Here is a 13,388-nt window from a genome sequence, read left to right on the forward strand (position 1 = left end):
TAAAAAAACAACATGTGTGGGGTTGGATAAAGTGTAGGGGTCCCATCCCCAACTTCCTCATGTTCACCCCAACATTTCCATGTTGAAATAATCTCCTCATAATTTGAAAGCTGAGCAATTTGGGCTTCCACTCACAAGAAGGATACTAAGAGTGATCAGCCAATCGCATTAAGAATCTGCCTTCAGATCTTCTGCTCAATGTGCAAATATTGGGGGGGGGACAACTAACAAGTGTGAGCCTGTTCTTCCCTCAACACAGACAAATGCCTGAATATAGCTTTGGTGACTGCAACATCAAATGATGGCCTGCGCTTTTGAATGACCAATCACAAACTTGACTCTGCAAATAGAAGTTTCAGCTTCACCTGACATCATCTGATTCAAACACAATGTTGTGCTGGCAAGGTGTTGCAAGTCTTCTTCCTGTGTTGAAGACCAGATGAGAAGGTCATACAGGTAACGATAGATATGGATGCCCGGGAGGCGAAGGTGAACCTCCAGGGCAATCATGATATTGGTCAATAGCTGAGGTGAGGCCAGGTCAAATGGGAGGGCCTTGTATTGAAAGTAGTCGTGTCCTACTTCAAATCTGATATATTTGCACTGGGTGGGAATATGGAGGGTTGTGTCCTGGAGGCTGAAGGATGTGAGGAAGTCATTGTGGTGAACCACCTCCCTGACGAAGGGAGGAGACTCTATCCTGAACTTTTTGTCGACTTTCCACTGACTCGGGAATTTGAGGTCCAGGACTGCTCTCCAGGAATGGCGTTCCTTCTTCAGCACCACAAATAATATAGAGTATTATTTGCCATAGAAAGACTCTTCAGTTTGGTGGCTGCCATGTTGAGCAGGGGTTGGGCGCACTCCCACTGTCAAGGTGATGTCTGCTCTTTGCAATAAACACCCTCTGCTCACTCAGAGAGATATTTACAGTTCTTTATTTGCACGTGTACAAACAGCTACAGTTCCAAATCATGCCTCTGAATCCGACGAGTCAGATTCGGGGAGTGGCTTCCTTTGGTTCCTTCTCCAACACAGCAGGCATGGGAATCTCTCGAGACATTTTTGATCCCTGTGTTTTAACTCTGTCCTTGCCTGTGCTGAAGGCACCACTTCCCCTTCTGTTCCTGAACTTCCTGGTTGGTGACAAGGCTTTTCAGCGTCAGGGCTCTCTGATGCCACTTGACTGCTCTCCGCCTCCTCCCTCCCAGTTCCTTCCGTCATCTCCCTGTATTCCCCTTCTGATTCTCCTTGCTCTGATACTCCCCCTTCCCTTGCCCCAAGGGCGTTCCCTGTCTGTCTCGTGACACCGACAAAAGGCGCTGCTTGGTGAGGCAAGTGAAGATCAGTGAGGTTACAAATCTGCGTGGAGGTGGTGAAATCAGTTATATCCAGCACCCCTGAGAGATGGTAGTGAGGATCCAGTGGTCTTTCATTTTCTCTTGCCAAGAGCAGAAAGAGGACTGCAACCTGATATCCACTTGTTGAATGTTGCTGTCATTTGGGCTGTTGGAAGATCCCAAACTGGGAGGGTCCCAATTTCTTGCAATGCTGGGATTTGAGGAGTAGCAAAGCTTGTTCAAGGAGCACTTTGTTTTGTAGTCCTAGTATCTGCCCTGGGGCAGCAATTCCGAAACGGCTGGTTAGATGGATAAGGAGAGTAGCAGCAAGAGCAATGTTTCCCATCCTGAAATGTAACCAATACCTTTCTCTTCTCCTTTGGTTCAGTGAGGATATCTCCAAGGCCTCTTCACTGAATAGCTTGCTGCTTGCCTTGAAGAAGCCATACCGCTGGAAAGCAGTCACTTGGGAAGGGATAGGTATATATAGCTAAAATGGAGGGGACAGAGAAGCCAAGATCTGGAAGATGGAAAGTAGGGTGAAAAGCTGTTGCTCCAAGGGGAGAGAGGCTTCAGAGAGGGAAAGGGAGAGAAAGGAGACTAAACAGCAAGAACGAATGGGGCAAAAAATAGTCTGAAAAGATGAGAGAGTGGGAACCAAGAGTGACATGACTGCTTTGTTCAGGCAGGAACAAAAATACTGATTAGGAACTTCCCACTTCCCAAAGACTTTCTTCTCCTGCCTCATTATCAAGGTGGAGCCAGAGCCCTAACTCAGTGACTCTATGATGGACTCTATGATGGACTCTATGATGGACTGTGACCATTGTGGGCTCCTATTTCAAATTTGTGTCTATAAGAGGGTACAGTGGTACCTTGGGTTAAGTACTTAATTTGTTCCGGAGGTCCGTTCTTAACCTGAAACTGTTCTTAACCTGAAGCACCACTTTAGCTAATGGGGCCTCCCGCTGCCGCCGTGCCGCTGGAGCACAATTTCTGTTCTCATCCTGAAGCAAAGTTCTTAACCTGAGGTAATATTTCTGGGTTAGAGGAGTGTGTAACCTGAAGTGTCTGTAACCCGAGGTACCACTGTATTCATGGATGTCTTCCTACCAGCTCCCTTACTAAGAAAATATAACTAGTGTATAAAACCATTTAGCTCCTACTTCCCAGCCCCACCTTTCATCCTGTTCAATTCAGAGTTAAATCCTCTGCCAAACATTATATTGCGAATGGATCTTGAATTCAGAGTTTGTGGTAGGACACTTGATTTCAACCGAACTGCAATCTTTGTGTTCTATTATGAAACAATGGCTGTCATTCTTTTTGCATTTGAAATGCTCTGGTTTAAAAATAACTATCACGAATCGAGAGGAATGTGTCAGAATTCCTTACTGCAAGGTATTATTAGTGTGGATGGTTCCATATTTTTGTATAAGAAACATGCCAGCAATATCCAAGGCTTTGAGAAAGAGAAAGTGAGGTAAAGTTGCTTTCATCTCTCACCTAAAGGTCACAAAAATATTAACTCAGCCACGCCATAGATTTCCCCCCCTCAAAGACATTTTGAAAAGGTTTACTAAGCCATAGAGTAGCACATGCCATATGTACAACTAGTGCTGAATTTACAGTGCCCTCTGCTGGTCACCCACATTGTTGATTTTTATCTTAAAAATGCATATTTCTCAACCCCCGAATTTTCTGTATTTCATGTACCCCATATTTGGGGGTCACTGAAACATAAAGTTTTCATTGCTAAACGTTTAATACATTGGTATGGAGAATGATATTGAGAATGATATTGAGAACCATACATTGGTATGGAGAATTGATATTGAGGATAATGGTTTGCCAGATACAAATGCTCCTTGATAAAATAAAAGAATGATTTTTTTAAATGTGTGTCTTTCAGTGTCACTTCCCAGCATGCACTGCTCTTCATCCTCCATTGGCATCATGTATCATCTAATAATGAAAATTCACAAGGACTATATCTTTTGATAGTTTTCCATCAAGAACTTGACACAGTGGAGTAGTGGATCACATCACTTTATCAGTTAACATAGTGATATGGATCTATTTGGCCAATAAGGTGTGACTTAGGTTTGGCCTTTTTTTGCCCACAGAAAATACTGTGCAGTGGAGCATTAGGCCAGGACTATTTTGAGATGAGTGTGAAATGTATCTCAACGGTAGAAGCTTGACAGCAATAATGAAAGCAAATTTAAAAGTTGGTAAGTACTTTTGGAGCAATTTTAACCACATAGGTGTGCCCTTCTTATTTCAACATGCTATTTTGTCCTTGAGGAAAAAACAAATTTTAGGAATGAAGCCCTGTATGCCAAATTATCAGGTACAGCCGAGAGTTGAACTAGGAAATTCATAGTGTCTGCCCCAGGCTAGTAAGCCGCATATACTTTCAGTCTTAGAGCTCCCTTCAGTCAAATAAATAGGGGTGTGCAATATCAGCCCCTGTGATTGGCAAGCTGTATGACGCTTCTGGATTGGCTAAGATGCGAACCAGTGCTGGAAGCAAGCCCTTCTGTATTTGCCTAGTCAACAGAACAGTGCTTTCTTCTTGTTTCACTTCAAACTCCAGGTTCCACTTCAGGCTGGTGACTTCAAGTTGTAGTCAATTTGGCTGTTAGTGACTTCCCTTAAGCATAAATTGTAGTCTGGCTAGCAGGAAGGATGCCAAGACAGTCGTGCAGAAAGCGTCAATTGCCTGCAGTCCTATACATACCTGGGCGTTAAATTCAATGGGCTTTGTGCCAGAATAGGGTGGCATTGGAAAGGTATCGGGTACGAAAAAAATTGCAATTGCTTTGGACAATAGTTTCAGGTGAAATTTTACCATGCCCACATTCTTACAGGCTTTCAGATAAATGTGCATCTTTTCTTACCCTGTTACCTTTTTCACCAGGTAGACCAGGAAGGCCATCAAAACCTCTGTCACCCTAGTGGAGAAAACAAATAATAGTTTGAGCAATTTGCTGTTCCATTTTGTAAGGGTCTGCAAATCTATTTAACTATGGAAAACAGTTGCCTTCAAGTTGGCTGTTGCTTGAAGCTGCATGCATACACCTGGAATCTAAATTTGATCTATAGAACTGAAGGTCTACACCATCCTCAATAGACACAGGTATCCTATTTGAAAGCACTATCCATTTCATTTGATTTCATTGTCACATGGTGTGTATGGGAAGCAATACATAGGAATGCATTCGATGCAGTGCTAAGCAAGGATTTCTGTTTGTGCAATGGGACCGTCCCTCCTCTCCTATGATTGCATGCACCTCTAACCTTTTCCCTCCTTCGTAGTGTTGGGGGGGGCATGTGGAAATTTAGGAAATTTAGGGGGCATGTGGAAGGAGGGCAGAAAGCCCTGTTGCACAAGCATATATCCTTGCACAGGACGCTTACTTAGCACTGCATTGGATACAAGCCACTGAAGCAAACAAAATAGCTCTTTAAAATCAACTAAGACAAGCAATTTAGGATACTATTTATCCCCAAGTGGGCACAATGTTGTGCATGGGAAGGGAACAGCCTGGGGCTTAATGGAGACTTCTTCCCTCCATTTCTCTCCTTTGGGTGAGTGCGCAAGACTATATATATGCTACAGTGAGCCAGTTGTTACTCTCATGAAAGACTCATGTGTGTTGCCCCAGGCAACATTTTAATTCCTGTCATGAGCATGAATGACTCGTGACCTAGGGCTAAGGTGTGAAAGAGCCTGGCAGAGCATGAAACGCTTAATCTCACAGTCGTGGGTTCAAGCCCCACATTGGGTGAAAGAGTCGTCAATTGCAGGGGGTTGGACTAGATGATCCTTGTGGTCCCTTTCAACTCTACTTGTTTGTGAATTTGTGATTATATGGGAAGTAAGAATGGGCCTGTCCTTTAAAGGAGTGACTATTGAAATGTGCCATACTCCCAAGAACCACGCAAGGAATGGAAGGGACCAAAGAGTATACACAACGGAGCCTCTATACCAGGGGTAGGCAAACTAAGGCCCGGGGGCTGGATGCGGCCCAATCGCTTTCTCAATCAGGCCCACAGGCAGTCTGGGAATCAGTGTGTTTTTACATGAGTAGAATGTGTCCTTTTATTTAAAATGCATCTCTGGGTTATTTGTGGGGCACAGGAACTCGTTCATTTTTTCCTTCAAAATATAGTCCGACCCACCACATAGTTTGAGGGACAGTGGACCGGCCCACGGCTGAAAAAGGTTGGTGACCCCTGCTCTACACCATGGGTAGGCAAACTAAGGCCTGGGGGCCGGATCTGGCCCAATCGCCTTCTAAATCTGGCTCATGGACAGTCTGGGAATCAGCGTGTTTTTACATGAATAGAATGTGTCCTTTTATTTAAAATGCATCTCTGGGTTATTTGTGGGGCATAGGAATTCATTCATTTCTCCCCCCCCCCCCAAAAAAAAAATATAGTCTGGCCCACCACAAGGTCTGAGTGACAGTGGACCGGCCCCCTGCTGAAAAAGTTTGCTGACCGCTGCTCTACGCAGATCCCTTCCTCTACACAGTTGGTCCTAGGTGGGGACAGAACAGGGACAGCCAAAAAGGGTGCCATCCAATTGCTGTGGACTACATCCCCCATCACCCCTGACTGTTGCTGACTGAGAATGATGGGAATTGTACTAAGAAAAACTTGGAGGGGGGGGAGAGAGAGACATTGTCTACCCAGTGCTAGATTGTGCCCATCCAAAGATAGAAGCTTTTTGACGGCCTTAAACTTGATTCAAATTTCAAAGGCATGAGAAACACATTCAGTTATGGTGAGCATGGCTGAACCTGACTAGCAACAGCCTCTTTGCACAAGGAAATGTTATAAACCAAAACCCATCCATGCCATCCCCACAAGTTGCAGCTCCAACTAGTGTTGTGTGAAGGAGCACCCCAAGGCTACCAACACAAATGCCCATGGTCCTTTCAGTTGCACCAGTGGGTGTAAAAGTGCGGAACCAGCTACTTAAACATCTCAATGCGATCCATGAATTGTCACTCGTCGTTCCAAAAAGCAACTCTGAAACGTCCGTCAGATTTGAGCCCCATTTGTAAGTTTTCAATGAAGGCATTTAGCACAGGCACAACCCTGGAGAAAATGCATGCAGAATCGTTTTGAATGTATCCCGACTCACCTTGGAACCAGGTTCCCCTGGCATCCCTCTGGCTCCATCTGCACCTGGACGACCCTGAAACGTTTTTGCAAAAGGCAGAAGTTTAATACCAAACCCGAAGTGTCAAGAGTTAATTTGCTGTCATTCTGGGATTCAGCGAGACTTCCTTTCACCAAATGTGAGCTGCCTCAAAGCACTCAATACCTACTCTTTTGCCAGGTTTTCCAGGCAAACCAGCTGGACCCTGTATACCCCGAGGACCCTGAAAGAAAGACATATTCACTATAAGCACGAAAGATAAATCACAAGCACCATGAAGGCTTTATGATTAATTACCATCCACCTCAAATTGAAGCCCTAATGTACAGTCCCTCTGACATGTATTAGAAGGCCACTGAAGGCTGTAAAAAAAATAAAAACATTTTTTAAAAAATCAATTTCTAGTAAAAGAAAATAAGAAGGAATAATTTATTAAAAAATCTTCCAGTAATAACTATCTATAAAATATTTGGCTGCAGGTGTAGCAGGATTTATATTTTGTTTCCAGGGCTAAAAACCTATACAGTGGGATTCTTTGACACTGCGTAACAGTGAGTAACAGAGACGCGGGTGGCGCTGTGGTCTAAACCACAGAGGTCTTGCTGATCAGAAGGTCGGCAGTTCGAATCCCCGTGACGGGGTGAGCTCCCGTTGTTCAGTCCCTGCTCCTGCCAACCTAGCAGTTCGAAAGCACATCAAAGTGCATGTAGATAAATAGGTATCACTCTGGCGGGAAGGTAAACGGCGTTTCCATGCGCTGCTCTGGTTCGCCAGAAGTGGCTTAGTCATGCTGGCCACATGACCCAGAAGCTGTCTGTAGACAAACACCGGCTCCCTCAGCCTATAGAGTGAGATGAGCGCCACAACCACAGAGTCGTCCGTGACTGGACCTAATGGTCAGGGGGTAACTTTACCTTTAACAGTGAGCAGCAGGTGTGCCACCGCCCCCACCAACCTGGCCAGGCCGACTCGGCCCACCATCCCCTACCCACCCACTGTCAGCCGCCTTCCTTTTCTGCGGGGCGAAGATGCTTCACTGTGCGTCCCTGGAGAACCTCAAAATGACGCAGCAGGGCCAAGCATCTTCATCCTGGTCTGTCCTTTTGAGGATTGCCATGGAATTTGGTGGGGAGGCAACCTTCAATAAAACAGGCCCCCATAGATGACTCCCCTGACAGTGAGAGCCAGCTTTGGAGTTCCTAATCCAGAATGATGTAACTTATCATCAGGTTCTATGAGCTGGCATGTCAAAGCAGCTGACATGTCGAACCCAGTGCTACAGTCATGGGACAATCAAACTTCAGCACATAGCTATGACAACCATGGAGGGAAGAGTGGACAGTGTTCTGTTTTGGGATATTGTAACCGTGGCCAAATTGATGTCTTATACTTAAAGCAAGTGGCAGACTCCACAAAATCTGAATTTGAGGAACCTGTCACCTGTAGTTTCTTTTCCAATTGCGCTCTATACCTAGAAATAGACAAATCAGCTTATTACTGTCCTGTGTCATCAGTTCTGTCCCACCTTTTGTAGATTTATTTTTTTAATGCACCAAAAAAGGAACCCTCACTTTTAAATTGATTGCATTTTGTACACATTTTACATACAGCCTTCCCCCAAAGTTGTACGCATTTTCCTATAAAAAATTAATTTTCTGTGCACATTTTTTTAAAAATCTGAAGCTACATTGAAAAATTTAGAAGCTGAGCAAGCAATAGCTCTGTTCTGATCTGCATTTAAGATTAGTTTGGTTAACTTCAAAATGTGGAGGAAAGGGATTTATCTTCCATCTCTAATCTGACCCGTGTTTAGGCACCCATCTCTTACTCTTGCTTGGCAGAACCTCAGTTTATAAAACAGAATTCCTGTTTTAATAGTGGCATTTAATCTTCTCAGTGTGGTATTTCATAAGATCACAGCCTGAGGCTACGCGACAGCAAAAGAGAGAGACTCTACATAGGAATACAGCAAGCATTTATTATATTCCACACCCAAAAGAAACATTCCACATTTACTCTTGTGGATAAGCGTCCCAAGCAAGTAATACATTTGCAAAAGGAATATCAAGCCCACAAAGGGGTTAAGAAGAGCAATAGTACAGGACAATGGAATAGAGGGCTTTGAATGGGAAACGTACAAGAAATAGGCCAGCACGAACTTTACTAGCTAGCTGGTGCTTTGAATGGGGAGCAGAAACTGTGATGATAGGTAATGTTAGTATTCAGGAAGGCAGGGATACGTGCAACGGGGTGGGGTGGAAAGATCTCACATCTTTAATTATCCGAGACCAAAGTAACATGATCTGTCTATTGATCGAGATAAATGCCTGTTGTAAACATGTACTAGACAAACAAGGCTTTGAAATGTCAGCCTTAAAGGACAATTCCCTCAACTGTTGGGCTCAGAGTAGCCACCTCAAATTGCTGCCGCCGCCACCCTCTGGAACAAGGCTTTTTGAAGGCCACTGCAAATCCCCAGGGAGAGGAAGAGAAATGGTGGGCTGGCCGGTAACGTAGTCTTACCTGAGGACCTGGGTCTCCACTGTCACCTTTGGCTCCTGAACCACCAGGACCACCCTGTATGACAAAATCAAAGGACTGTTTCAGCTTTACCTGCCACATTTTAGAAGTATTGCTTTTGCACGGCTGACCACAATGGTTTGGGACACTTTTGCACACATAATCAAAGTGCTAACAACCAAATGAGATTATGGTCCTATTTAGCTCAAAGCAAGTAGCATCCAAAACCTAAGGCTAGCTTTGTCAGCAAGCATGTATGTTGGGAGTGCTGTTCACCCCTCCTTTTCTGTTTTATTTGAATAGGACTTTATAAGTATGTCCTGTGTCACAAACACCTTGAATTTGGTTCAATATCGAAATGCTTTAAGAATTGGTGTTATATGCCCCGAGCAGGCTGCCCCTCTTGGCAACCTAAAAGCCACATTTTGCACCAGCTACAGCTTCCAATGCAGGTGGCGCTGTGGGTTAAACCACAGAGCCTAGGGCTTGCTGATCAGAAGGTCAGCGGTTCGAATCCCCATGACGGGGTGAGCTCCCGTTGCTCGGTCCCTGCTCCTGCCAACCTAGCAGTTCGAAAGCACGTCAAAGTGCAAGTAGATAAATAGGTACCACTCCGGCAGGAAGGTAAATGGCGTTTCTGTGCGCTGCTCTGGTTCACCAGAAGTGGCTTAGTCATGCTGGCCACGTGACCTGGAAGCTGTACGCTGGCTCCCTCAGCCAATAAAGCGAGATGAGTGCCGCAACCCCAGAGTCGGCCACAACTGGACCTAATGGTCAGGGGTCCATAATAGTAAGCCAGCAAACAGGTCCTTTGGTCAGTCTATCACTGCCAATGAAAGCTATTGCTAGTGAATCAACTGTGGCTTGCAAAAGGCATTCCTTACCATAGACGCCACTTGCACCTCCAGAAACAGTGCTGGATTTAAGAGCAACCTCACATTATGCACCTGATTCTTTTGAACGAGTGCAACCGCATCCAAAAAAGGCCACCTACACTAGTGGCCAAAATTGTGGAAACCTTTTGGGGAAAGTATATTTCTGAGGTCTCGTGGTGCATAACACCTGATTGGCTCACTAAATACATGCTCATTGGCTACATGAAGGAAAGCTACTGCATATGAAACTAAGCAAGTTGTGCTTCCTTTTTCTAGTTATTTGGCTATAACTTTTGATAGAATAAAGATAAATGAACAAACTTTGTTGCATTACATTCTTCATTAAATTATCTTTCCATGGATATATAATGTTATGGTATTATTCCCCAAAAGTGGTGTTATGAGCCATCAAACCTCAAAAATACACTTTCCCCAAAAGGTTTCCACAGTTGTGGCCACTAGTGTAACTTGTTCCTGGACCTAAGAACAACCCACTTGCAAGATCTTTGTCTTGTCAGGATTTAGTCTCCTTTCATTGGCCCCTATTGAGCCCACCAGATGAAATGAAGGAATATAGTTGAGTTCCATCATCATACTGATGACAAAATCCCCAAACGACCACTCCCAGTGACCTCACATAGATGGCCGACAGTTATGTGGGACAAAATAAAATCCTATGGAATTTTGGAACACAAGCGCCAAAGGTCTGAGGCATAGTCCCCCAATGCTACTTTTTGGAATTGGCCCTGTGAGTAGTAGAGGAACCACTAGGTATTTGTACCTCCAACTTTTAGCATGTAGAGCTGATCCATCAGGATACCACCATTGATGGTACTGAAGAATGCTGAGAGATCAAAGGGAAGGAAGAGAATTGCACTCCACCCTTTTTCTTGAATACCCCTGATCAGGGTGATGGAGGCTGTTGTTGTCCCAAACCCAGGCCTAAATAATGGGTCCAGATTATCTTGCCCTTACAAGAGTGCCTGAAGCTGAAGAACCACCAAATCCATAAATATAAACTATTTGTGACTGGGTGGTAGATATCACAAACTTCAGAATTCAAAGTAAGGTTTTTGAGAAGTCATCACACTACAGCCTCTTTTAGAACAGCAGGCATCACGTGCTGGTGCAAAGATGCATCCCACACACCCATAAGGTGGGTGTTGATGGGAGCCCTTCTCTGCTTTCTTCCCCTCTTCCCATCCTTGAGGAAGCAGCAGAGACAAGGCACAAGCCATAAATCGAGCAAAGCAGAAAGTTCAGGTTGAGGAAAGTGGAGGATGGGAGTAGGAGCCCATCTTCACAGGTGCTTTTAAAAGCATATGACAGGATCTGGATTTTCAAAAGCATAATCATAGTTGATTTACGGGTATATAATACTCATAGCTTTGCTTAAGAAGAAACTCTTTCATTGCTTTCTTATTGGAAATTCAGGCATGTATTTATGTATCTGATAGTGTATTACAAAGTGTACTGAGAGGGAAATGAAAGCTTTTTTTAAAAAAAAAAATCACATCACATCATTTTTGCTTTTGTTCCAAATCAGAACAGCTGGATTTCTACAGCCTCCTAGTGGCTTAAATGGAAAATGGCAAAATACCACAATTTCTTTGCTAACCTTTTTAATATAACCCTTGACTCACATTAAGCTCTGGCTGAGATTTTGGCTGTGTCTTATAGCTTGCTAAATAAATTCCACTGAAAGCAACAGGTTATGCTTCTGATCAGATAAATGCATTTGAGATAGGGATATTTAACTGGATGCGGGGCGTCAATATATTTCATGATCTCCAATGCTCAGCACAGCACACCAGATATAAATTACACAAAATCTGCACAGCAAATCGGGTGGAGCTCTTATGCTAGGTTCCCAGAGGTGGATCAGTGTTGCTTCCTGGGAGGAAGAGGGGCAAGCAGGCAGGGAGGTTGGCACGGTGCAAATTCACCAGCAGGAATGTTTGGTTGGCTCTACCAATGCATTTCACAGAATCATAAAATCATAACATTGTAGAGCGGGCAGATAGCCCGAGGGTCATCTAGTCTCTGCGATGCAAGAATCTCAACTCGTGGTCTCCCATCCAATTTGAAACCACACCGGACCCTGCTTAGCTTTGCAAATGTGCTAGCAGTTTTATTGCTGCACCACTGCCCTATGTCAACACCCCTCCACCTTGCCTCCTGTTAAGCAACCATCATCCACCTGTCAGGAAGCTAGCATAGCCTCTCTGCCACTGATGATGATGCATGTGGTGGTTCATCAGGAGTTTGATGAACCTCTTGTTTTTATTTTCCTGTCCAGGACTGAAAATGAGGGAAATGTCAAGTCTTTGATAAGCTATTCTGCATGCCTGGTAGAATACAGACTACCCATGCATTGGGATCTTTAGATGAGTTCCTTCACAGAGTACTATCACTGTGTATTTTGTGTGCAAGGGAGAGGACCTTTTCGTGGTGGCGGGGAGGCATCTTGACTATGGAACACACTATGGAACTGGTGCTGGCCCTACAGTCTTTTCTGCACCAGACAGTTTTATTTGCTCAGGTCTTTAAACTGGCTTTATGACCTCTGTCTGCTTTTCTGTTGTGTGACCTGTTGCCTCTCAGTTCTGAAAAATGCAAGGACATAAGAAGAGTTCTGATAGGTAAGACCTAATACCCAGTGGCGTAGCGTGGGTTGTCAGCACCCGGGGCAAGGCAAGTAATTTGCGCCCCCTAACCAGTGGATTTGTGCCCCCTAACCCATGGATTTGCATCCCCTAACCCGTGGATTTGCGCCCCCTAACCCTAACCCCCAGATGTTGCACCCGGTGCGGCCGGCCCCCCCTGCACCCCCAACGCTATGCCACTGCTAATACCCAATCTACTACAGTGTCCTTTTCTCACAGTGGCCAACCACATGCCCGTGGGAAGTCCACAAGCAGAATATCGTCATAATAGCTCTCTCACCACTTGCGAGTCCCAGCAATGGGTATTTACAGGCATTCTCTCTATGACATCGTTGATGTTTTTATTGTACTGTATTGGAAACTATCAGGATGAAGGGTGGTTCAAAAAATAAATAAATACTCTCACACAAGCTTGGTAGGCCTCCTTTGAAACCCTTAGTCCACACAATGCCTTGCTTTGAAAAAGAAAATTATATTTTGGCATTAAGTAATAATAAAATAGGTCATTCAGCTTCCTTGGGATGCGTAGGCACTTTCAGTGATGGATTGCAGAGAGGCTGCCAGGGTGCAAGACATGATCCGACACAAGATACCTGGAGGTTAAGCTCTGCTATCAGCAAGTATCAACAAGGTTATCCTGATAGTCCAGGACTGAAACAATAAAGGGGAGCCAGAAGGAGCAGCTCTGTTTCTCCCACTCCAGGAAATTATTTTCTGCAGCGTGAGCTGGTAGTGTAGCTACATCAGTATGGACCAGAAATATTCGGATGGAGAGCTTCATCTCACTAATCAACATTTGTACTGATTTTAG

At 44.5% G+C, this 13,388-nt stretch overlaps 1 protein-coding gene across 4 annotated transcripts in view; it reads right to left on the bottom strand.

Annotated features, from left to right (window-relative positions):
• Positions 1-13,388, bottom strand: part of COL11A1 (collagen type XI alpha 1 chain) — a 257,537-nt gene that overhangs the window by 126,208 nt on the left and 117,941 nt on the right. For all 4 annotated transcript variants that reach the window (XM_081916017.1, XM_081916015.1, XM_081916016.1 and 1 more), the window contains 4 exons: positions 9,040-9,093; positions 6,686-6,739; positions 6,499-6,552; positions 4,244-4,297 (listed from right to left, as the gene is read on the bottom strand). In XM_081916017.1, the coding sequence (XP_081772143.1) occupies positions 4,244-4,297; positions 6,499-6,552; positions 6,686-6,739; positions 9,040-9,093 (216 nt within the window). The remainder of the gene's footprint in view (positions 1-4,243; positions 4,298-6,498; positions 6,553-6,685; positions 6,740-9,039; positions 9,094-13,388) is intronic.

Source organism: Podarcis melisellensis (genome assembly GCF_964234715.1).
Source record: "Podarcis melisellensis genome assembly, chromosome: 6".
Taxonomy (NCBI): domain Eukaryota; kingdom Metazoa; phylum Chordata; class Lepidosauria; order Squamata; family Lacertidae; genus Podarcis; species Podarcis melisellensis.